Source organism: Nycticebus coucang, chromosome 1, assembly GCF_027406575.1.
Source record: "Nycticebus coucang isolate mNycCou1 chromosome 1, mNycCou1.pri, whole genome shotgun sequence".
Lineage (NCBI taxonomy): Eukaryota > Metazoa > Chordata > Mammalia > Primates > Lorisidae > Nycticebus > Nycticebus coucang.
The window spans coordinates 132,119,691-132,145,614 of NC_069780.1; the positions used below are offsets into that span (position 1 = coordinate 132,119,691).

The 25,924-nt window shown below is 45.3% G+C and overlaps 1 protein-coding gene and 1 pseudogene across 1 annotated transcript; both read right to left on the reverse strand.

The window, feature by feature from the left end:
• Window positions 1-6,303: 6,303 nt before the first annotated feature.
• F2R (coagulation factor II thrombin receptor) lies at window positions 6,304-25,295 on the reverse strand. Its single transcript, XM_053588295.1, has 2 exons — window positions 24,882-25,295; window positions 6,304-8,394 (listed from the first exon to the last, which is right to left on the reverse strand). The coding sequence occupies exons 1-2, from the start codon at window positions 24,967-24,969 to the stop codon at window positions 7,199-7,201; spliced, it is 1,284 nt and encodes a 427-aa protein (XP_053444270.1). The 5' UTR covers window positions 24,970-25,295; the 3' UTR covers window positions 6,304-7,198.
• Window positions 17,611-19,638, reverse strand: LOC128587805 (mitochondrial import inner membrane translocase subunit TIM14-like; annotated as a pseudogene).
• Window positions 25,296-25,924: the final 629 nt, after the last annotated feature.

Here is a 25,924-nt window from a genome sequence, read left to right on the forward strand (position 1 = left end):
AAGGAGTGAAGAGGAGGGGGAGGGGACTGCAGGAGAGGGGGTAGTTGGGTGGAGGGAGGGTAAGCAGTGGGACCTCAGCTATGGTGCATATTGCAAGGGTACATGTCAAATCTATTAAGAGTATAAATGTCTTAACACAATAATTAGGTAAGTGAGGTGAAGGGTATGTTAACCAGTATGACGTAAACATTCCAAATTGTATATAAAATCAGCACATTGTACCCCATAAATGCAGTTATGATTTAATAAAAAATTAAGAGTAAAAAAAAAAAGAAACAAAACAACAAAAACTCACTCAAAATAATTATATAGTCTTGTCTTGGCGTCCATAGCACAGTGGTTACTGCACCAGCCACATGCACCAAGGCTGGCAGGTTCGAGCCTGGCCTGGGCCAGCTAAGCAACAATGACAACCACAATAAAAAAAAAAAAAAATAGCTGGGCGCTGTGGCGGGCATCTGTAGTCCCAGCTACTTGGGAGGCTGAGGCAAGAGAATTGCTTAAGCCCAAGAGTTAGAGGTTGCTGTGAGCTGTGATGCCACAGCACCCCTACCAAGGGTGACATAATAAGACTCTGTCTCAAAAAAAAAAACAATAATAATTATAGTCTCGCTCATAGATGAATCTCAGTGCTGGGAATCTCATCCTTGGTAATGTTTCATTTCTCTGGATGGGTCACACCACAGCAAACTAAAATGACCCAGTGATGTGGGATTACAACGGACAAAACAGCCAGACTGGCCTTGCCACCACCCCAAGTCTTCAGACTATAATAGATGAATTTCAAAACTAGCTCCCTAATGCTTAAGAGTCATTTCCTGGAGTGGGGAACACAGAGACAGCCGGGTGGAAAACTACATGCTGTGTTTATCTGAAATTCAAGATGCTGCCAGATCTGACCTCTGGTTTTCCAGATGTTTCCAGAGACCAACCTGCAGCTAGCAGTCCCGCTGACAACCTCAGAGCTTGATTTTCACCTGAGAGGCACGCTCTGCCTTCCCCTCACGCAGCAGCTGGCTGGAAACTGGATCTTATACCGAGGTTTCTGATCCATGGGCCACACAATACCTGGTGACCTCAAGTGTTGCTACCGCTGTAAGACATAGATCCCTTGAGCTGAGAAACATCCTGAAACCCCATGTGGTGGTCTGCAGCTGTGAGCCAGCTGTTTATCACTGCTCGCTTCACAGTCATTACCAGTTTCTCTGCCTTCTTTTCAATAAAATTGGCGAATCTTGCATACGAGCGGTGGTTCTCAAACCTTCTTTGGCTTGGAATACTCTAATACGTTTAAAATTACTAAGGGCCACAGAGAGCCTTTACTTATGTGGGTGATAGTTGGAGTCAGCTGGTTTCCACTCACAAGAATTCAATCAATATTCAGTTTCTCAGGCCAACTGTTCAACTATTTGGAACTCGAAGTTGGCAATGGAAGGAGTATTTATACCATGACAATTGACAAATGCTGTAAATCAGGAATGTTTACCTTTTTCTGGAGATCTGGTTTACCAGCACATCATTGCTTTTTAATCTACTGCTATTTTCTATGTTTGACAATGATATGAATAACTTGAAAATGCTGTATTTATTTCAGATAAAAGTAGCTATAAACATTATATATAACATAATACCATAGTTTTCATATTCCCCCCAGACAGTAATTTAAGGAGGAGAGTTGCATCGTTTGACATTGTTGCAATCTCTTTAATGGTGGCTTAATGGAAGACACCAAGATATTCCCATGTGCTTCTGCGTTCAATCTGTTGCATTCTCACAGCTGGAAAACTCAACTGTATACTTGTGAGAGCATCAGAGCAAATAAGGCAAATAAATAACGTCTTCATGTCTTAGGACTGTTTTGACCTTGTAGATCTCCTGTAAGGGTCTCAGGGACTCTGAGAATCTCTGCCCTGGAATATTTCTCCGCTCTCATCAGACTGCGCCTCCTTTATAAAACCCAGTTAGGTTTACCCTGTGGCCAATTTCTCTCCATGCCCATTTAGTCTCCTAATTTTGAAAGCTGTACAAAGCATGGCAATTATGCCAAGAAATTACTGTTAAGGACTGTGTTTCTCCCCTTGATTTTTCCCTACAGCATGTACCAGAAGTGACTAGTGGAAGGTCCAAGAAACTTAAACAGCTTGGTCATAAACATGGTGTAAACTTTTCCACTCTGACTCTGGGTCTCAAGACTTCCTCAAGGGCGTGCCAATAATTTAATTTCTTAAATTCAAAAGTATAACCTAAAATTTTCCAAGTGTATATTCCACAGCCAAGTATTCCATTTCCTTAAAAAATGCTATTGGTGGTAAAAGACATTTTTGTGTTAAGCAAATCCAAGTGTGTGTGTTTTAAATTTCAGATTAATATGAGGTACAAATGTTTAGGTTATGCTGTTTTCATTTCTAATGTAAAGTTCTAGTTGAGCTCTTCACCTGGGGCAGGGGGATTGACCACCCTCACATTGTGCACATTAGGTGAGAGCCCACCAATTGCCCTCCCTCCCTTTTTTTTTTCTTTTGAGACAGAGTCTCACCATGTCACCCTCAGTAGAGTGCTTGACGTCACAGCTGACAGCAACCTCAAACTCTTGGGCTTAAACAGCAATTCTCAACCTGTGGGTTGTGACCCACAGGAACTGTATCAATGGGTCACAACATTAGGAAGGTTGAGAACCACTGGCTTAAGAGATTCTGTTGCCTCAGCCTCCCAAGTAGCTGGGACTACAGGTGCCCATCACAATGCCCAGCTATTTTTTTGTTGCAGTTGTCATTGTTTAGCTGACTCTGGCCAGGTTTGAACCCACCAGCCCTGGTGCATGTGGTGGGTACTGTAACCACTGCACTATTGGTGCCGAGAGGCTCCCTTGTGTTTTTTGAATTCAAATGTATTTTGGGCGGCGCCTGTAGCTCAGTCGGTAAGGCACCGGCCCCATATACTGAGGGTGGCGGGTTCAAACCCGGCCCTGGCTGAATTGCAATCAAAAAAATAGCCGGGCGTTGTGGCGGGAGCCTGTAGTCCCAGCTACTCGGGAAACTGAGGCAAGAGAATCACTTAAGCCCAGGAGTTGGAGGTTGCTGTGAGCTGTGTGAGGCCACGGCACTCTACCCAGGGCCATAAAGTTGAGACTCTGTCTCTACAAAAAAAAACAACAAAAAAACCCAACAAATGTATTTTGAAAAATAATGACAGATGAGTTTAAAGGTTACTTTTGGCTAGAGTAAGGATCCTATTCCTGGTGGCTGTGAGCAGAGACGACCATCTGACTTCATTTGATATCGCTACTGCTGGAGCAAGTGTGGAGAGTCTAGGCCTCAACAACTTAAAAAGCTTTTGTGTTAACTTAAAAATTTTGTGTTGGGCTGGGCGAGATGGCTCACACCTGTAATCCCAGCACTCTGGGAGGCCGAGGTGGGTGGATTGCCTGAGCTTAGGAGTTGGAGACCAGCCTGAGCAAGAACGAGACCCCCATCTCTAAAAATAGCCAGGCATTGTGGCAGGCACTTGTAGTCCCAGCTACTCTGGAGGCTGAGGCAAGAGGATCACTTGAGCCCAAGAGTTTGAGGTGGCTGTGAGCTAAGACGCCACAGCACTCTACCCATGTTAACAAAGAGGGACTGTCTCAATAAAAGAAAAAAAATTCTGGGTTAATGAAGTTCTCATTTAGTTGAAATAATTTTTCCTTTGACTATGAATCTAGAAAGACATTATTAAAATTTATTTGATTTTTTTAACTCTGAGGTACTTGTCATTTTGCTTTAAATTTCCCCTTCTCCCCTCTACCTGAAGGAGGGTTAGACAGCAAAGGATCGCCACCCCCTTCTCTAGGGGCAGAGAAGGCAGCACGGTTACGGGCTCTCACCCTGCCCTGACATTTAACTCTGCAGACAACTGTTTGGGATGCCTATAATTCAGGAATCTGAATATATTCTCAGTGACATACTTGGAATTTACCTAAGAAGAGGAAGAGAAAGAGACAGAGAACGCGCTGGTCACTCAATGCTTTTGGCAGAAATGGTGTCTCCCCTATTTGTTCCTCCAGACCCATTCTCCATGCCCCAATTATCTAGTTGGCCTCTGGATTGGGGTAGTAACAGCTCTCCCTAATTGCTAGTCCCTTGGGTGCTTCACCATCCCCTGTTGATTCCCTTAACCCTCCCTGCCCAGGCCTCTGCACCTCTTCATTAAATGTTCTTCAGTAAAACCCTTAAAGTGTGCCAGGGCCAGAAAGATACAATAAAAATTTATTCTAAACAGATATCAAGCACATTTTTCATGTTTATTAACATAGGTTACATTTTTAAGGGTGAATATAAAAACAGTGACATAATATTTTATAAGTACAGTAACAACAGTCATATTTTAATATATACAGACTGAATAAACAGTGATGGTAAATCGCCACTGCTTCAGATAAAATGAATAACTACATTGATAAAATCAGTCCTAGCTTCTACTTACAATATAGTTATATTACTTTTATGTAAATTCATCTATGGCATATGGAGATAGTTTGCTCTTTTTTTTTTTAGAGACAGAGTCTTATTTTATCTTATTTATTTGGAGTGCTGTCGCATCACAGCTCACAGCAACCTCCAACTTCTGGGCTTAGGCAATTCTCTTGCCTCAGCCTCCCGAGTAGCTGGGACTACAGGCGCCCACCACAATGCCTGGCTACTTTTTGTTGCAGTTTGGCCGGGGCCGGGTTTGAACCCTCCACCTTCGGTATATGGGGCCAGTGCCCTACCCACTGAGCCACAGGCACCGCCCTAGTTTGCTGTTTTAAATAGATAAACATTTGCCTTCTAACTTTCCCCCTTTTTTTGTTTGTTTAACATGCACTATTAAAAAAGATACGTTTCGGGCGGTGCCTGTGGCTCAAGGAGTAGGGTGCCGGTCCCATATGCCAGAGGTGGCGGGTTCAAACCCAGCCCTGGCCAATAAAAAAAAAAAAAAAAAGATACGTTTCTAGCCTGGCGTTGTGGTGGGCACCTGTAGTCCCAGCTACTTGGGAGGCTGAGGCAAGAGAATCACTTAAGCCCAGGAGTTGGAGGTTGCTGTGAGCTGTGTGACGCCACAGCACTCTACCGAGGGCCATAAAGTAAGACCCTGTCTCTACAAAAAAAAAAAAAAAAAAAAAAAGATACGTTTCAACCTAATTTTCAAATTAATTTGTCAAGTCCATGAAGATTTTCTATACTCGATACTTATCAAGGGGTTGCAGAATGCTTTTAAAATAATCTCATTAAGTCTTAAGATGCAGAAATGGAAAATATAATTTTCATAAATTTCAATTTCAACTCTATTTTCTTCTTTTATTTCCAACTAGACTGACACAATCGATTCTTAAAAGAAAAACTGATTTGAGTAATGTATTTTTTTGAGACAGGGTTTCATTCTCAGAGTGCAGTGGTACAATCCTAGCTTGCTGCAGCCTTTAACTCCTGGGCTCCAGTGATCCTCCTGCCTCAGCCTCCCAGGTAGCCTGCCACACTTGGCTAATTTTTCTCATTTTTTTGTAGAGACAGGGCCTTGCTATCTTGCTCAGGCTCTTCTCAAATTCCTGGCCTCAAGTGATCTTCCTGCCTAGGCCTCCCAAAGTCCTGGGATTACAGGCCTGAGCCCTGCACCTGGCTTTGATTTGAGTAATTGATTGAACACACATTTGTAAATAAATAGTGACCAATTAAAAGTAGGCAGAATAACTTATTTTTAAAAATACATGTATTATGTTTTCATCTTAAGTTAAAACACAGGAAGCAGTAACCCTAATGTTCACAACAACCCATGTTCAAAGCTGACAGGCCTTGCTTGTGTGAAAGATGCTGGGTGACAGCTGGCTAAACACACTTCTTTATGTGACATATTTATTATAGCTACATCACACTCTCCTCGCAGAGGCTACTTTGCTGTCCTTGAGGGTGGGGCTCAGTCTTCTCCCACTCGGCATGCTGGCACCCGTCAGAGTGCTCCCAGCACACGCGGTGCTTTCACGTGACAACTAACAGTGAAGGACAGCTACTGGACATGAGCTTGCCTTCTTTCTCTGCTATTGAGAGGGGTACAAAAGACTTTCACAGTCATCACCTCTCAGGATATCACCTTCTGCTTTGCCAGTTTCTAATACATGTGATCTGTTCTCAACCAATCTTTGGGGGACTCCAGGAGGAAGGAACAAACATCAGGCAGCCCTGATTGTGCTGCTCTCCAGGAGGCTCAGATGAGGGGCTTCTGGCCAGTCTGTGTCTGACATGGTCCTGCCGTGTACCTGCTGCTCTGAGCCTTCCATCAGGGACAGATGCATGCAGCTCTTGGGGTGGGCCACTCTGAACGCCAGCCGAGGGTCACTAGTGGCATTTATGCTCAGTCTCAGTTTACGGACACACTGTGTAAAACATCAAAATTGCTACCCATATCAAAGTGAGAGTTTTTAATCTTTCAATTAAAGATTAAAGAGTTTCAATAATTTTAAGAATTCAAACTTCGGGTGGCGCCTGTGGCTCAAGGAGTAGGGCGCCGGTCCCATATGCCAGAGGTGGCGGGTTCAAACCTAGCCCCGGCCAAAATCCAAAAAAAAAAAAAAAGTTCTAAAAAAAGAATTCAAACTTCGATATGTTTAAAACACTTTTTTTCTATACACAGATAGCATGTACTAAGTCTTATCCCTCAATAACTTAAACATTGCCGTCAAACAATTTCAGAATACACTTATTTGCAAAAGCTGTATGAGTCCCATCCATGAAACCCCTCACTACTGATGGACACCTTAGGATGTCCAGGGCTAAACTTCACCAACCTAGACTGCATGTAAAATCAGAGAACTGGAGATCATTACCATAATCACTAGTGGAAAAAAGAGGTTTCAAAGTGCCTATTCTATACCACACTGAATAATACGTGTGTGTGCATAGGTATATATGTATATAATAAGTCACCCAGATATATCAAGAAGTGACATTCAGTTATTAACAGAGCATCAGCAATATTCCCTTGGAACAGCATTGTCTTCTATCCTTGTTGCCTTTTCTGATGACTAACAAAAATACATGCTTGATGGCTGGCATAAGAAGCAGGGCTACAAACCATACACTGCTGTTTTAGGTGGTGAAGCAAGTATAGTTTTGGCAGGTACTAATAGAATCCTCAGGTTATGCACTTTTCTAACCTTTTCTCTTTCACCGACCAGTGGTCCCTTTTCCTAAGTTAACAGCTTTTTGTATATGCTGTTATTCAGGTTACTGGAGCAGGTGTCCATCTTACTTGCCATCAGCTGCCCACTGCTGTTGTAGCTGCTGGCGCTGGAGCTCTCTTTGCAGCACAGGATGCTGTAGAGGTGTCTCTGGCACTCCGAGGAAGCATAATAGTAAATCAAGGGATCAAGGCAACAGCTGATGCTGCTGACACAGACGCAGAGGAGGTAGGCGAAGTAGGCAGCCTCTGTAGAGGAATCACGAGAAAGGAACGAGTAATGTATGATCAGGAGGACGTTCGTGGGCCCGAAGCAGAGGATGAAGATGCAGAAAACAGCAGCTGACAAGAACAAAGCCCGGGACTTCTTGCTGCGGTTGGCAACCGTGGAGGAGCTGAGACAGCGAATGATAGACACATAACAGACTGTGGAAATGGTCAAGGGCACAAAGAAGAAGACGGCAGAGAAGGCTGAGAAGTAATAGGCGTAATAGCCTTCGAGGAGGGTTTCGTTGAGCACATCGTGACAGGTGGTGACGTTGAGCCCCGGCACCTGACTCGTTTGCTCCTTGAGCAGAAGAGGCACCACCCCCACAATGGCCATAGCCCAGATGGCCAGACACGTGACATACGCCCTCCCCAGAGTGCGCCAGGACAGGGACTGGATGGGGTACACCACAGCCAGGAAACGGTCAATGCTGATGACTGTCATGAGCATGATGGAGGCGTACATGTTACAGTAGAATGCTGCCGTGACGAGGCGACATGCTGCAGACCCAAACTGCCAATTGCTGCCAGAAAAGTAATAGCTGATCTTGAAGGGGAGCAGGGACACAAACAGCACATCGGCTGTGGCCAGGTGCAGCATGTACACCACAGCCGGCTTCTTGACCTTCATTTTCAAGAGGAACACAACAACAGCCATGATGTTTAGCGGGAGGCTGACTACAAACACGCCCGTGTAGACGGAGGGGACAAAGAGCGTGAGCCAGGGGCTGGTCAGATATCTGGAGGCATCCTCTGAGATGAACACAGGGGGCGGTTTCCGAGGAGGACCGCTTTCATTGGTGGAGACGGATCTGGCTTCCATTAATACACTTCCATTTTTCTCCTCCTCCTCGCCCAGTGGGAGCGGTTCGTATCTATCATTGAGATTTCTCAGAAGAAACGACCGGGGGTCCACAGTACCATTTGTTGCTTTTAACTCTGAAAAATACAATTTAAAAAAATGTTTTAAAAAAGTGAATGAATTAAAAGGGCAGAAGAGAGGGTATAGTTTACTTTTGCTTAATTTTTGTTTTCTTATAAAGAGAGTGGGTGGTAAACAGCAGGGCCTGCACAGATAACCATTATCAGAGAATAAGCTAACTCAGAATATGATGCCATGTTTTGTTTTGATGTAAGCAAACCCTTTTAAAACTCTGCTCCTCAAACGGCCAAGGGTGAATGCTGTACTTTCAGAGGTCTACCCTGCAGCGACATGGAGGAATCAACAGCGATTTCTTGTCTGTGCTAGCCACTGTCTATATAAAAAAATCACTCCCAGTTTCTGGGATTTTTCCACACGCCTTCCAGTGCACATTTTCCCCATTTAGCTTTTATTTATTTATTTATTTTGAGACAGAGTTTCACTCTGTCACCCTGGGTAGAGTGCCGTGGCATCATCATAGCTCACAGCAACCTCAAACTCCTGTGTTGAAGTGATTCTCCTGCCTCAGCTTCCTGAGTAGCTGGGACTACAGGTGCCCACCACCACGCCCAGCTCATGTTTCTATTTTTAGTAGAGATGGGGTCTTGCTCTGGCTCAGGCTGGTCTCAAACTCCTGAGCTCAAGCAATCTCAAGCTTCCCAAAGGATTACAGGCATAAGCCACCATGCCCAGCCCATTTTCTCCATTTAGTTTGCAGCTATCCCATGAATCACCTCCACTATGGAAAAATCCACAAAGAAAGTTGAGGGGACTTCTTTTTTTTTTTTTTTTGAGACAGAGCCTCAAGCTGTCACCCTGGGTAGAGTGCATCACAGCTCACAGCAACCTCCAACTCCTGGGCTTAAGCGATTCTCTTTCCTCAGCCTCCCAAGTAGCTGAGACTACAGGGGCCTGCCACAACACCCAGCTATTTTTTGGTTGCAGCCGTCATTGTTGTTTGGCGGGCCTGGGCTGGATTCAAACCCGCCAGCTCAGGTGTACGTGGCTGGCGGCTTAGCGGCTTGAGCCACAGACGCCGAGCCGGGACTTCTTAAATGTTATGGAGCTAGAGGCAAATTCAGCAGGAGTCAGGACTCCAAGCTTGATGTCTCATGTCTAGGGAACAGCAGCTTTCCTCTACTATCTTTTGGTTTGTTTGCACAGTAGAATGTAGAAATCTGTCATCATATCTGGGGCCAAAACACAGTCCCTCAGGTTATCTCCTAACATAGCCATACCATCCCTGTCACTTCAGTCATTGTCCTGCTTCCTTCCTGAGCAGGTTAATAGCAGCAGCTGTTCTTGGCCACTCACACCGGGCCAATGGCCTCCCTCAGCTGGGCTGTAGAATGCTCTATGCCTTAAGGTGCCTGCCAGGCCAATCAGGGTCTTTGGAGTAGCAACCAGGTGTCAAAAGAAAGCCTCCCACCAAAAAGATCCATTTAAAATGTCTATCAAAGAAAAGCCACACTTAGAAGCTTTTCCTCCCAAGAAGCTTTGCTAAAATTCTGCCACTGGAGGCTCAGGCCTGTTAGCCTAGCATTCTGGGAGGCTGAGGCTGGAGGATTGATTGAGCTTAGGAGTTTGAGATCATCCTGAACAAAAGCAAGACCCCATCTTTACTAAAAATAGAAGAATAGAAAAAGTAGCCAGGCATTGTGTTGGGTGCCTGTCCCAGCTACTTAGGAGGCTGAGACAGGAGGATTGCTTGAGCCCAAGAGTTTGAGGTTGCTGTGAGCTATTTTGCAGCCATGGCCCTCTACCAGGGGCAACAAAATGAGACTCTGTCTCCAAAAAAAAAAAAAAAAAAATGAGGAGGACCCCCCCTCCCGGCAATTGAAGCAGCATCAAAAATACACCACTGGGACCTGATCAAGCTAAAAAGCTTCTGCACAGCCAAGAACACAGTAAGTAAAGCAAGCAGACAGTGCCCAGAATGGGAGAAGATATTTGCAAGTTATGTCTCCGCCCAAGGTTTAATAACCAGAATCCACAAAGAACTCAAACATATTAGCAAGAAAAGAACAAGTGATCCCATCTCAGGCTGGGCAAGGGACTTGAAGAGAAACTTCTCTGAAGAAGACAGGTGCACGGTCTACAGACATATGAAAAAATGCTCATATTCCTCAATCATCAGAGAAATGCAAATCAAAACTACTTTGAGATATCATCTAACTCCAGTAAGATTAGCCACATCACAAAATCCCAAAACCAGAAATGTTGGCGTGGATGTGGAGAAAAGGGCACACTTCTACACTGCTGGTGGGAATGCAAATTCATACATTCCTTTTGGAAAGATGTTTGGAGAACACTTAGAGATCTAAAAATAGACCTACCATTCGATCCTACAATTCCTCTACTAGGTATATATCCAGAAGACCAAAAATCACATTATAACAAAGATATTTGTACCAGAATGTTTATTGTAGCCCAATTCATAATTGCTAAGTCATGGGAGAAGCTCAAGTGCCCATCAACCCATGAATGGATTTGGTATATGTACCCCCATGGAATATTATGCAGCCTTAAAAAAAGATGGAGCATTTACCTCTTTCATGTTTACATGGATGGAGCTGGAACATATTCTTCTTAGCAAAGTATCTTAAGAATGGAAGAAAAAGTACCCAATGTACTTAGCCCTACTATGAACCAATTTATAGCTTTCATATGAAAGCTATAACCCAATTATAGCCCAAGAATACGGGAAAGGGGAGAGAAAGAGCGGGAGGATGGGTGCAGGGAGGGTAATTGGTGGGACCACACCTACAGTGCATCTTACAAGGGTACGTGTGACATTTACTAAATGTAGAATATAAATGTCTTAACACAGTAACTAAGAAAATGCCGTGAAGGCTTTGTTAACTAGTTTGATGAAAATATTTCAAATTGTATATAAAACTAGCACATTGTACCCCATGATTGCTTTAATGTACATAGCTATGATTTAATAAAAAACAAACAAAAAATAATCTGTGTACACTGTTGGTATGAATACTTGTACAAGTTAGCACAGTTATTATTGAAAACAGTATGGAGGTTCTTCAAAAAATTGAAAATAGGACTATCATATGATCTAGCAATTCCACTATTTGATACATTCAAACGAAATTAAATCAGTATGTCAAGAAGATATCTACACTCCCATGTCCATTGCAGCATTATTCACAATAGCCAAGATTTTGAATCACCTAAGTGTCCACTGATGGGTGAATGAATGGATAAAGAAATTTTGTGGGGCGGAACTTGTGGCTCAGTGAGTAGGGCACCAGCCCCATATACTGAGGGTGGCAGGTTTGAGCCTGGCCCAGGCCAAATTGCAACAACAACAAAAAAAAAAAATAAAAGAAAAACTGGTCCAGGCGTTAAAAAAAAAAAAGAAATTTTGTGGCTGAGTGCAGTGGCTCAGGCCAGGCACAGTGGCTCACATCTTTAATCCTAGCACTCTGGGAGGGTGAGATGAGTGATCAAACTCCTCGAACTCAGGAGTTTGACATGAACCTACGCAAAAACAAGACCCTGTCTCTGCTAAAAATAGAAAAAATTAGCCAGGCATTATGGCGGGCATCTGTAGTCCCAGCTACTCAGAAGGCCGAGGCAAGAGGATTGCTTGAGCCCAAAAGTTCGAGGTTGCTGTGAGCTGTGATGACTCTAAGGCATTTACAACCCAGGGTGACAGAGTAAGAGTCTGTCTAAAAGAAAGAAAGAAAGGGAGGAAGGAAGGGAGGAAGGAAAGAAAGAGAGAGAAAGGAAGGAAGGAAGAGAGGGAGGGAGGGAAGGAACAAAAGAAATCATGCGTATACATAAAGGGAATGCAGCTTTAAAAAAATCTTGTCATTTTCGACAATGTGGATGGAGACAGAGGAATTATGTTAAGTGACATGTCAGGCACAGAAAGACATATACTGCATAAGCTCACTTACGACATATAGAATCTAAAAGTTGAACTCATAGAAGCAGAGAGGAGAACGGTGGCTACCAGAGGCTGGAGATCGGGCGGTTGATTAGGAAGACATTGGCTGAAGGATGCAATATTTCATTTAGACAGGAGAAATAAGTTCAAGAGATTGACCATACAATGTGATTACAGTGGTTAACAACAATGCACTGTATACTTAAAAATTGCCCGGAGCATAGATTTTAAGTGTTCTCATTATAAAAAATAAGCATCTGGGCAGCGCCTATGGCTCAATGAATAGGGTGCCGGCCCCATATACTGAGGGTGGCCGGTTCGAACCTGGCACTGGCCAAACTGGAAAAAAAAAAAAAAGCATCTAATGTAATATATGTTAATTAGCTTAATTTAGCTTCCCCACAATGTGTACATATTTCAAAACATCATGTTATAGAAGATAAATATATATAATTACTGGTCAATGAAAAAAGACAGGTGGAATCAGAAAAGTATGACCCAGCTTCAAGTAAAAAGATGATCAATGGGGCGGCGCCTGTGGCTCAAGGAGTAGGGCGCCAGTTCCATATGCCGGAGGTGGCAGGTTCAAACCCAGCCCTGGCCAAAAATCACAAGAAAAAAAAAAAAAGACGATCAATGGAAACCAATTTCAACATGAGTCAAATGTTGGAATTAGCAGATAAGGATTTGATAGAATGTATTTCAACTATGCACAATAAAGTAAAGAAAAATATCTCATTGAAACAAGTGAAAAAATAGGATATATAAGTAAAGAACTAACAAAGAGAAGTTCTAGACCTAGAAAATAAAATAGGACATATTGGCATCAATTTCCAAAAGGAAGAGCCAAGCTAAGAATAGAGTGAGCTGAATGATGGGGACAGCCCCGCAGAGCAAAGCTGAGATGGCACTACTGCAGCCCAGTCCTGGGCAGGTCCCCAGGGGGTAGAGGGGTGGCCTGCAGGAGATATGTCACAGGGACAGGACAAATGTGATGAGTCCCTGAGTGCACATTTGTGTCTAGATTGATTCTCAAAGATAAGAACTGGCTCTATTAATCTCTGAATCTCCCGCATTGAGCCGGGCACATGGTAGGTACTCCTTAAATTAGTCACATGTTTGCATTCTAATATTGGCTCTGTCAGAGGCCACTTAACCTCTCCGAAATCAGCTCAGAATCTTTAAATGGGGCTGACATCTGTCATCTGGCAGCCAGGAGCATCCCATATGAAATAGGCCACACCCACTTTGGAAATTATCAAAACTAAGCAATGTAAGAAACTATCATTACCTTTTCCCTCCCACTTCTATGTGGTGTGCTTTTAGATTCAATGGTTTGCTCCCTTATTTAATTTATTTCATTAATTCATTAATTTATTTTTTTGAGACAGAGTCTCACTTTGTCACCCTTGGTAGAGTCCTGTGGAGCTATGGCTCACAGCAACCTCAAACTCCTGGGCTTAAGCGATTCTCTTGTCTCAGCCTCCCAAGCAGCTGGGACTACAGGCGCCTGCCACAATGCCCGTCTACTTTTACAGACAAGGTCTCACTCTGACTCAAGCTAGTCTCAAACCTGTGAGCTCTGGAAATCTACCTGCCTCAGCCTCCCAAGTGCTGGGATTAAAGGTGGGAGCCATCGCCCGGCTAACTTAATTATTTTAAATTAAAATGAAATTGGGCGGCGCCTGTGGTTCAAAGGGATAGGGCGCCAGTCCCACATGCTGGAGGTGGTGGGTTCAAACCCAGCCCTGGCCAAAAATCACAAAAAAGAAAAAAATTAAAATGAAATCTAGGCTCCTCTTCCATCCTATGTCAGCAATGTTTAGTTTTTCAGTGCGATGAGGGATAAGAGCAGGTTGTAAAGTGTATAGGCCAAGAGTTCAGAATAATAAATCAGATTTTGAATTCATAGCCCTTTCCAGAAGCAATGCTTCTTCTCTTTGTGATTCATCTAATTCCTCTCTGTTCATCTTATCCCAGTCACATCAAGGCCTGACACTGGCACTGACAACTCTTGAGGGATGTGAAGCTATCCTGAAGGTCATAATGATTGTGTCGGAAAAACAAGAAAAGAATGAATGGGGCTGGGCGCCCATAGCTCAGTGCTGAGGGCACCGGCCTCATGCTTCGGGACTGGTGGGTTTGAACCCAGCCCGGGCCTGCTAACAAAAAAATGACACCACAACACTCTACTGAGGCTGACAAAGTGAGATACTGTCTCAATTAAAAAGAAAAAAGGGGCGGTGCCTGTGGCTCAGTGAATAGGGCGCCAGCCCCATATACCGAGGGTGGCAGGTTCGAACCCAGCCCTGGCCAAACTGCAACAAAAAAATAGCCGAGCGTTGTGGCGGGCGCCTGTAGTCCCAGCTACTCGGGAGGCTGAGGCAAGAGAATCGCCTAAACCCAGGAGTTGGAGGCTGCTGTGAGCTGTGATGCTACGGCACTCTACCAAGGGCGATAAAGTGAGATGCAGTCTCAAAAAAAGAAAAAAAGAAAAAGAAAGGAATGAATGGGTTCAAGCACTTTAATAGCAGAAAAACTTGTATCTATAAAAATGGTGACCCAGAGGAAGCTTGAAATAACACATTCTCTCCTGCAGCTGTAGGATCCTGGCTAGACTGAGGATTTTGGTAGTGATCCGAGGGGGGAAAAGTGTACACGAACACACACACATAAATAAAGATGACACCTGGAAGAGGAATATAATCTGATAACTACCGAATGCTCATAACCAAGCTTAGATGTATCACTTCGTCTGAAAAGAAAACTGTTATTAGGCTTTACTCAGTGTTTAATACTTTGGCAATATGTGTTTTCAAAAATGCCTCCTCTGGCTAGGCCTTCTCAGACACTACAGTGCTCATGACAGAAACCTTATACTCACAGAAACATGAAATTTTTATAGGCTACAATCCCAAAGGAATGCCTAATCCCTTGATTAAATATCACTGCCTGAGGTGTTATCTTTTGTAACAGGTAACACTGTTTAAATGTTGGGGAAAAAAGACAAGAAAAGAAATGCAAGGTGACTAAGGTGACTAGAGAATTCCAACTAATTCAAGCCCCTTAAGCTGAAATTCCAGTTTGAGTATCTGGCTTTTCTTTCGGTCCTAGTACAGCTCAGAGGTCAATGCTTGCCATAGAAAATGCATGTTAACATTCTAAAAGCTCTTGTAATTCATCCATATTTTTGTTGGTTTTGTAAAAAAAAAAAAAAGTAGTACAGGTCTTAAAATCAATTCTTCAACTTCTTGATAAAATTCACTTAATTTAGGTTTCTCTAAATAGCTCTAGAGTTTTGTTATTGAATACAGCATATTACTATTAAATACAGACTCTCTTCACTCTGGAGACTGTTGTAATTAGTGAGCTGGGCAACACCTTTTCTGACTTGGAAACAGAGGAAGATGTGGCCTAGAAGGAGAGGGGAGACTGAATGGTCTTTCAGTGTCCCATTCGGTCCTGGGACTTCCGTGATGTCACCATCCCATATGACACACCAGCCTCAGTTCTGACTCAGTTCTGCCCTAGAGGGCTCACACCTTTTAGGAATGAACAAAGCAGTCCCAGGACCTTGTCTGAATTCCCACCCAGGACAGTTGAAACAACACTACAGGATAAAGAGAAATGAAGAGGAGGAGGATGGGAAAATAGTAGCAACACAGTAACTGCCCAGTGGAAACAGCAGCATTATTGAAATGCTCAAGTCCCTCAAACTCAAACAAACACCATTATCAAATGGTGGGGGGACTGGTGCTGCTTAAAGAACTGGCTGGTTCTAGATCTGAGGCAGGAAACATACAAGGTAAGCCCTGAACATCTTCAAAGAATATTAGAGTTAGGGGCAGCGCCTGTGGCTCAAAGGAGTAGGGCGCCGGCCCCATTTGCTGGAGGTGGCGGGTTCAAGCCCAGCTCTGGCCAAAAACTGCAAAAAAAAAAAAATAAATAAATAAATAAATAAGGCTTGGCGCCTGTGGCTCAAGCAGCTAAGGCGCCAGTCACATACACCTGAGCTGGCAGGTTCGAATCCAGCCCAGGCACGCCAAACAACAATGATGGCTGCAAACAAAAAAACAGCTAGGCACTGTGGTGGGCACCTGTCATCCCAGCTACTTGGGAGGCAGAGGCAGGAGAATCGCTTGAGCCCAGGAGTTGGAGGTTGCTGTGAGCTGTGATGCCACAGCACTCTACCCAGGGTGACAGCTTGAGGCTGTCTCAAAAAAAATAAAATAAAATAAACATTGCAAAAAAAAAAAGAATATTAGAGTTAGGTCAAAAAGACTCTGGGGTCAATCTGAAGGGACCCATTAGCCAAAGATGTCATAATTTGATCATCAGAAGAATAATGATGAAGTGAACTGAAACATTTCACATTTGTTAAGTTCCAGACTCAGTCAACTGGATCCAGTGTGTAGAAAAGTCTTTAAGACAGGGCGGCGCCTGTAGCTCAGTCGGTAAGGCGCAGGCCCCATATACCGAGGGTGGTGGGTTCAAACCCGGCCCCGGCTGAACTGCAACCAAAAAATAGCTGGGTGTTGTGGCCGGCGCCTGTAGTCCCAGCTACTTGGGAGGCTGAGGCAAGAGAATTGCTTAAGCCCAGGAGTTGGAGGTTGCTGTGAGCTGTGTGATGCCATGGCACTCTACCGAGGGCCATAAAGTGAGACTCTGTCTCTACAAAAAAAAAGAAAAGTCTTTAAGACAGATGGTCCAGGGCCAGGCATGGTGGCTCACAACTGTAATCCCAGCACTCTGGGAAGTCGAAGCAGGTGGATTGCCTAAGTTCACAGGTTTGAGACCAGCCTGAGTCAGAGCGAGACTCCATCTCTAAAAATAGCCTGGCTATTGAGGTCATTGTGAGTTATGATGCCGTGGGCATGTCTACCAAGGGTGACAAAGTGAGACTGTCTCAAAAAAAAAAAAAATGTATATATACATAAATAAATAAATAAAAACCTGTGATTCATGACTTGCTCCTAAAAGAGTACCCCCTCAGCATTTCACCAAACAAATGAATCTGAATCTGCCTATCTTTTTAGCTAAAGCAGGCCATAGGTAGACAACTGTTCCTTGGGAATTCTGGAATTCTGGTGACCTGTGCTTCACTCCAACAACCCAGCCCTTACAGACAGGACAAAGGCAGTAGAAAGACATTCAAGGCCAAAACAGAAAAATAAGTCTTTAAGACATTGTTCTAAACGGGGCAGAACCAAAAGCCATAAGTGAACAAAAGTCTGCTGCAGAAAAAGCAGAATTAAAGCTAGAATTGTTGCCTGACAGCTGGGCCAGGAGAGGCTTTCAGGATCAGAGGCTGCCTCTTCTCCTATCACAAGGCCAGGAGCTGGGACACCTCTGGAAGTGCAGGAAAGCAAGTCCAAGGAAAAGCTAGAAAAAAGAAGTCACAGAGAAGTAAACATAGGTGTACCCAAAGCTACAGCAGGCATAAGGACCACACAAGGGAAGTGTGTGGGGCCCTTGCCTGGAGACACCTGGTGAGGGCAGGCCTCCAGCAGCCTCCCTGGGAGCTACTCTGACTCCCTGGCTTTTCCTAATCCTTCAGGTCTGCTGTGCACCAGAGCTCCCTGTCCTGAGAACGCTGGTGTCTACTCTCCATCTAGACAACTAGCTAAAATGAGAACTAATTCACAGTCAAGGATGATAATGACCACCAATTTCTTTCAGTATCAAGTTGTTTCCATCCTCTGCCCTGCCCAGATCCTTCTGAAGTTTATAAACCTGAACTCAAATAAATTAGGTTCTAGACATGTAGGAATAATCATAAACAGCTCTTCTTGGAAAGCACAGCTCTTCTCACAAAGCTCATAAGGTTTTCAACTTGGGCTATGATGCCATGGAACTCTATCAAGGGTGACAAAGTGAGACTCTGTCTCAAAAAAAAAAAAAGAAAGGAGCCTGAGGTGGGTGGATTTCTTGAGCTCACAGGTTCAAGCCCAGCCTGAGCAAAAATGAGACCCCCATCTCTACTGAAAATAGAAAAACTGAGGCAAGAGGATTGCTTGAGCCGAAATTGGAGGTTGCTGTGAGCTATGATGTCACAACACTCTGCCCAGGGCGACAGCTTGAGACTGTCTCAAAAAAAAAGGTTTTCAACTTGGTTACCCCAGGACAATTCACTGTTCCTGCTGTACTGTATTTTAAATTAAGGTAGAGACTTAGTAATGTATGCTATAAAATCAATTTACAGGGTTGCAACAAACATTTAAAACATTGAACAGTGTAGAAAAGAAACCAATGAATAGCATATAGTAAAAGTAAGTCCGGTTGATTTTTTTTTCATATCTGTACGTACAATATGATCATCCACGAACACTTATTACACACATAGCTCCTATCTCACAATGTGAAGTATATTTCTTGCGGTTCCCATGTAGGTTAGCCAAAAACAAAATACTGGTAAAGATTCTTCTAAAATACAATACTATAATTCAAATATAAATTACAGATTATTCCTGTCATTTCAAAAGGCCAGTTACTTTCGAAAGCAAATAAAGAATGTATAAAGTCTGTAAGGGCATTTCATTTTATTTATTCATTTATTGTTAGCTCTGAGGCATTTTATTATAAAAAGTTGGCACTCACATACATAAACTAACATGAAATGAAAATCATCAAACATTGACTTCGTTTTTTAGCTTGACCTTGTAATACATCTTTAGCTTCATTGATTTTGGCTGCTATACGTAGTATAAGGAGAGCCTCCTTTGTCCGGGTGATAATAAGAGCGTAATTCATTGATGAGCACCTGATATTTTTCCTTTGTTCTTTATTGGCAGTTGGGCTTACACCTAGTATTAAAGCTTCTTCCTATTGTGTAATTTTGGGTTAAACTCACCTCTGTAATAGCCACCATTGAAGGCAGATTTTGGAAGACTTTGAACAATTTGTTTGTGTTTTTGTTTTTCTGGGGTTTTTTTGTTTTTTTGTTTTTTGAGACCCAGTCTCGCTTTGTTGCCCTATGTAGAGTGCTGTGACATCGCAGCTCATGCACAGCAACCTCAAACTTTTGGGCTCAAGTGATCCTCTTGCCTCAGCCTCCTGAGTGGCTGGGAATAGGAGTGTGCCACAAAGCCTGGCTAGGTTTGTATTTTTTTTTTTAGTAGAGATGGAATCTCGTTCTTGCTCAGGCTGGTTTCAAACTCCTGAGCTCAAGCAATCTACCTGCGTTAGCCTCACAAAGTGCTAGGATTCTGAGCCCCTGTGCCCCAGCCTTGAGAAACTTGTTTCCTTGAGGGTCTGTATGCTTCATGGCTTGTAAAACACCATGGCCTGTAGATCCTGCGGTGGCAATGGTTAGTCTAACTGCTTGGCTCCGGCTCAGCTCCTCTGCCTCCATCGGGAGTGCACGTCCCCCCAGCGCAGAGGTTGCAGCCACTAATGACATGCCTTTACCAGAGAGCCTGTAAGGGCATTTTATGTTGGCAAAACTTCATTGGATGCCTTAGGATGGAGGATAACAACCTCAGCTTCAGTGGGCTCCTCCAGATACAGTGACAAGGTCAGTGTGGGACAATTTGAGGACATGAAAGCTCATACTTGGACAAAACTTCTCAGCCTACAGGGAGTTTAAGGCAGAAGCAAGACAGAGGAAAAGGAAATCATAAAATAAGGAAATAAATTCTGAATGTTAAAACTGCAGAGTACTGAGCTGGGGGCATGGTGGCTCATACCTGGAATCCTAGCACTTTGGGAGGCTGAAACCGGTTGATTGTTTGGATGGTTTGGAGTTTGAGAAAAATTAGGCAGGTATTGTGGCGGGTGCCTGTTCTAGCTACTTGGGAGGCTGAGGAAAGAGAATCGCTTGAGCCCAAGAGTTTGAGGCTGCTGTGAGCTGTGATGCCACAGCACTCCACCAAGAGCAACAAAGTGAGACTCTGCCTCAACTCTCCCCAAACCAAAAAAAACCCAAAAAACAAAACTGCACTGTACTCAATACTAGCATCATAATCAAAATAAACCAAAGTCATGCTTCCTAATGACTCTTCTGACAACAAAAGTGTTTTCATAAGTATCTGCAATGGGAGCCAAGCCCAGGTACTCATGAAAACTAGTTAAATGGGAGTCCCCCGTAGGGCGGTGCCTGTGGCTCAAAGGAGTAGGGCACCAGCCCCATATGCTGGAGGTGGCGGGTTCAAATCCAGTCCTGGCCAAAAACTACAAAAAAAAAAAAAAGGGAGTTCCCCAGACACAAAAAGCCACATATTATATGATTCCATTTTTAGATGAAATATTAAGAATAGGTAAATCCATAGAGACAAAAAGCAACTTGGTGGTACTCAGGGGCCAGGGGACAGAGAGAATGGGATCTGATTGCTTAATGGACAAAGTTTTTTCCTTTTAGGGTGATGGCAATGATGTAATGTAACTAAGTAGAGGTTGTACTTGTATAACAGTTTAAATGTACTAGGTGCAACTGAATTGTACACTTTAAAATGATTAATATTATATGAATTTCCCCCAATTGTACAAAATAAAGGAAGGAAGGGAAAAAGGAGTGTTCCTAAGGAAAAGAGGGATGAGTGTCCAAAATGAGGAGAGATCAGAAAGCAGGGTCCTGAGAATTCCATTATTTTGGGGGGTGCTCTGCTCAAGGCCGAGTTGAGTTCCAGTTTGTGAGTGTGACAGGGACAAAAATGACACAACTAAGGCAGGAAGGCAGGGGCAGAAAGGACATAGGGGAGGAGAGTTTTGGAAAAGGAGCCAATTGAGAGCTGCTGAGAAAGTGCAAGTTCGTGTTCACAAGGCATAGATGGGTCCAGACACACAGAGCTGGGAAATGCTGGACGAGGAAGACAGAGGGTGACAGGCAGAGACAAGAGGAGAACATTCCCAGGAAGAGGGCTGGGAATGCCTCAAAGAGTTTTCTTCCCACAAAGGAAGGGTGGACAAATTAGGAGGGAACATGCTATTTTGATATGTTCTATAAAAATAAAGGCAAAGCCACCAAGGAATGTTAGATACGATGGTAGAGTAGAAAATGACTTGCTGGCGCATAAGAAACTTCACTCTCGAGCTTTCTAGAGCGCTGTGGTCTGCTAAGAGTAGAACCACTGTCCAGTTTTGTGTCTTTCTGTTTGGGCTTAAAATCACCATCTCTTGGAACAGCCAATTAATTAGCATATTCATGAGCAAGGATCTATTTATAGCCTGCCTTATCATCTGTCAGTAAAAGTGAATGGCAATATGCCACAGTTCCCCATAAATGTTTACTAAACACCTCCCTGGGCCTAGCCTGGACTGCCAGGCTTTGCAATGAGGCTGACTTTGCCTCTAGGGGTAGTGGGGGCACAGTTGGTCACTTCTCCACTGTGGGAGGGGCTGGGAGTCTGAGGGCTCCCTCTCTATAGGGGTGGCAGAGAAAGCCTGCATGGAGGAAGGATTGGCCTGTGGTCAGCTCCCAATTCTATTCTTACTAGGCCTGTGACCTAATCACTTTCAGTTTCCTTATCTGTAAAATGGGGATGACATCTAATCAAAGGGCTGCTGTGAAGAATAAAAAGTATCTGTAACGTGGCCATTTCTAATTCACTGTGAATGTGTAGGGTGTTGAGTGTGGGGCAGGCATTCTGGCCAGAGGGCGTTGCATAGCGACAGAAACCAGAGAAAGCACAGGCCCTGGGGGGAGGAAGTAGAGGTTGGAGCTGAGTGAAGCAGAGGATGTGTAATAGGAGGTGGCTGGACAGGGGCTGGGAACCCTTATGCAAGGAGAGGGGCGCCTCACTCCACACCATGGAACTGGGCTTGACCCTGTGGGCAGGAGGGCAGCACCTGCAGTCACCCCACCCAAGGCACTCTGCCAGAGTCACCACTGGCTACTCCTGAATGCGTGGGAGCAGCGGTTCTCAACCTGTGGGTCGTGACCCACAGGAACTGTATTAAAGGGCCGTGGCATTAGGAAGGTTGAGAACCACTGTGCTAGAGTTTTATGAAATTTATGAACATCACCTTTTATTCTTGGACACTGGCCCTTTTTGGTAAATGCTTTTATATCATCTCACTTAATTGCCTACACCACAGAATGTAGACTGGTTAATGAATTTACGAATTTCTCAGCAAATCTCTGCTGAGTGAATATTTGTTCTGGACTCCATGGGGGATCACTAGACATTTATAATCCTACGTGGAGCGATGAGAGATCCACAAAGTGACAAGGTAGAAAATGACAAAATGAGTGGGAACAAAGGCAGAAGCGTAGTGGGGCAGCTTGGCCTGGTGGGCAGGGCCAGCCCTGGAAGGGCGCCACAGCCCCTCTAAGCACGTACAGCTGGGGATCCCAGATGATAAACACACACTTCTCTCTCGGAATCTCTCTGCCTCCCTCAGCAGTGGCATATCACGGATTGGAGAGGCACTGCTGGGTGGTGGGAGTGGTCCCAGTGCCACTATTTTATGACAGACACTATTTACAGTTGCTGGTACATGGTGATAATAAAAAGCAGACCCATTTTTGTCTTTTTTTTAGTGATTTTAAGCTCTATGAAGACGAAGTCCTATTTACCGCCTGTGCCAAGGGTAGGTAGGGCTTTCCAACAGCCCCCTTTCCTCATTTGGTTAGCGGCTGTTTAGGAATCAGCAAAAGGAGATAAACACCCACCTTAACAAGGTGTTTTGAGAGGGTGAAATGACACAAACTAACTGAAAATTCCTCCTGGCTCAGGGAATCCACTTAAAATGAACTCTTTGTCTTCTGTCCTTTTATCCCTCCCAAAGTGGTTCCAGAATCCAGGGTTGCTAGACTAGCCAACGTTTGTCCACTTGTCTTTCTGTCTACACAAGCAATGTCCATCTAGCACAGCAGTTCTCAACCTGTGGGTCACGACCCACAGGAACTGTATTAAAGGCTTGAGGCATTAGGAAGGTTGAGAACCACTAATCTAGCACATACCACCCCTTACATGAGTAAGGAGTCTGATAGGAACTAGGGCCTTTACTCTCACTCCCTAAGGGAGACGGAAAGCCTTGGGGTGGGGGTGGGGGCCAGGGGCTGCAACCTCAAACAAAAGGCTGCATTCTCAAGAGCTTGTCCCCAAATAAAATTGAACTGGCTGGGCGCAGTGGCTCACACCTATAATCCTAGCGCTCTGGGAGGCAGAGGCAGGTAGATTGCTTGAGCTCAGGAGTTGGAGACCAGCATGAGCAAGAGTGAGATCCTGGCTCTAAAAAACCTAGCCAGGCTTTGCGGCTGGCACCTGTAGTCCCAGCTACTTGGGAGGTTGAGGCAAGAATATCCCTTGAGCCCTAGAGTTTGAGATTACTGCGAATTCTGACACCATGGTGCTCTACTCAGGGCAACAAAGTGAGACTCTGTCTTGAAAAACAAAATATACATCACACACAATTTTTCCAGACATCCTAGAGAACATCACGCACAATTTTTCCAGACATCCTAGAGAACATCACACACAATTTTTCCAGACATCCTAGGGAAGAATGCTCCTGGTACCCATAGGCCTCCTGGCAAGTCTGGGTCTCTTTAGTTATCTCCAAAGCAGCTCCTCAAAACTCACGGTGAACAAAGGGAGAGCAGAGAACATGCTTTGTCTTTGTCACATTTTAATCTTGATGTGTCTACACTCTTTCTGAGTGTGGGAGCAATACAGAGTGCACATTCTTTCACTGATAACAATAAAGAGTAAAAACCTACAATGATTAGTTTCTATACGAAAAAATGGCTAAAAGTTTATAAAGTACTGTTGTTACTAAGAAATTTCAACACATTTTTCTCACTTTCTAATTGGTGACTTTATAGGCTAAAAAACAACTCTACCCAGACTGAGAAAGGGTAATAGAAAATATTTGACCAACTAAATTAATCAAATCTATCTATTTCAGAACGCAAAATGTATTCTAGATGAAGCTACCTCCTTGCAGCAGACAGAAATTTCCTTAAGAACTGGGGTCCGGCAGTGTCTGAGGCAGCCTGGTTCTGGGGAGGAGCCCCTTTCTTCGTCTCATTTAGAAGGAACGGGTTCTAGGTTACAAACAAAACCTGCCCCTCCGTCTCACCCGAGCTTACACCGTTGTCACACATAGCCTCTCTTGCACCGTGAGCCGCTCCAGGGCACAAAGCCGTGCTGGGGCTGCTGGTTAGCAGAAGGACTCACTGGGCTTTACGGCACTTTCCTTGCTTCTAAACGTGCAAGAAAAAAAAAAACTCCAACAAAGCAAAACTTCAGCGGGAGAGCTTCTTTGAAAGGCTAGAATGTTTATTGTGGGGGTGGTTGGTCCTGGGAGAAACAGACCACACAATGATCAAGAAGCCAACGCGGGAAGCTCAGGCTCGGCCTGGAGAATCCTGGCCCCTCTCCCTCCACATCCGATACCTGGTGGCAGGCGCCGTTCATTCTCCAAACCGAGTCCGGAGGGGCACCGGCTGGGCACCGGCAAGGGGATGGTTGGGGTGGGCAGGGCCCACCTAGATGTAAGTTGGGGGAGACTCAGGATCTCAGCCCAAATGCCTATTTAGCTTCCTAAGGAAACCGAGGCAGGGGTCAGGGGTACCTCCACCCCAGTGCCCATTTGGTCCCCCTTCCGTGTCCCTCCTCCTGCTGCCCGACCCATCGTCGGGTCAGCTCTCACCTGGCTTGCTGGCCCGGGTGCGGGCAGACAGCAGTGGGCCGCACAGACTGAGGCCAGCGGCGACGAGCAGCAGCCGCCGCGGCCCCATTGTCCCGAGTCTCCGCGCTGCGCCGCTCCGGGAGGCTGTCCCCGCCTCGGGCTACTCGGCTCGACTTTTCTCTCCTCACTTGCGCGGGATCCTGCAGCCGGTCGGCTCTGGCCGGCGGAGCGCGGGGCTGCGAGAGAGCAGAAGCAGGCGACTGGGACCACTCGGCGCGCCTGTGTCCCCAGGCGGCCAGCAGCGGGCGGGGGCGGGGCCGGCGGGCGCGCGCTGGGAAGGACGCCCCCAGGCGGGGAAGGGCGCCCCCCGGCGCGCCGCCGGAGCCTCGGCGCTGGCGAGGTTTGCCGCCCGCCTCCCACTTCCTGCGGGTCCCGCCGCCGCCCAGCTGGCCCCGCGCCTCGGCCACCCCCGGCAGTTCCTCTGGCTCGGTGCGCCGCCTCGGGAGCCCAGACTCCGGGCCCCGCCCGGTGCGCTGGCCGGTGGCCACTGTCCGGCAGCGGAATCCAAACGAGACGTTTTTTCCTCTGGGCGCCGTTGACCTGCGAAGCTGTCAGTGACTCAGACTGGCGGGGTCCTTAGAACAGGGCCGCTCGGCTGGTCGGCTGCTGCCCCGGCGGGCCATTACCCTCCTGGGAAGCAAGGCGTTCGCAGCGAACGCCGCTGCCCCCGCCCCCGGATGCGCCCAAGGGCTCCGGCCCCGCGTGCCGGACTTCGTGGTTTGCAAAGTTCAGTATTTAATTCGGAGTTTGCCAATTACTTGAGTTCAGGGACAGTGAGTTAAAAAGTTCATGTTATAGGGACGGGGTGCCCCCAATTTGGGCGGAATTCTTGACGTGTTTCATTCATTTGCCTCTATTTTGCGAAGTTACACTTGTCACACGTCTGGCACTTGTTACCCATATTTCGCCACACGCTGACCGCGAGTGGAACAAGCCGCCAAGAGCAGCTTCTCCCTGCCTCCCGGCGTCGCCTGACTTTTCTTCCCCTCCTAACCGAGCCGCCC

Coding starts and splice junctions, on each gene's coding strand:
- F2R (XM_053588295.1), bottom strand. CDS start 24,969: ATGGGGCCGCGGCGGCTGCTGCTCGTCGCCGCTGGCCTCAGTCTGTGC. Junction 8,395..24,881: donor CACCCGGGCCAGCAAGCCAG/GTGAGAGCTGAC, acceptor TGTATTTTTCAG/AGTTAAAAGCAACAAATGGT.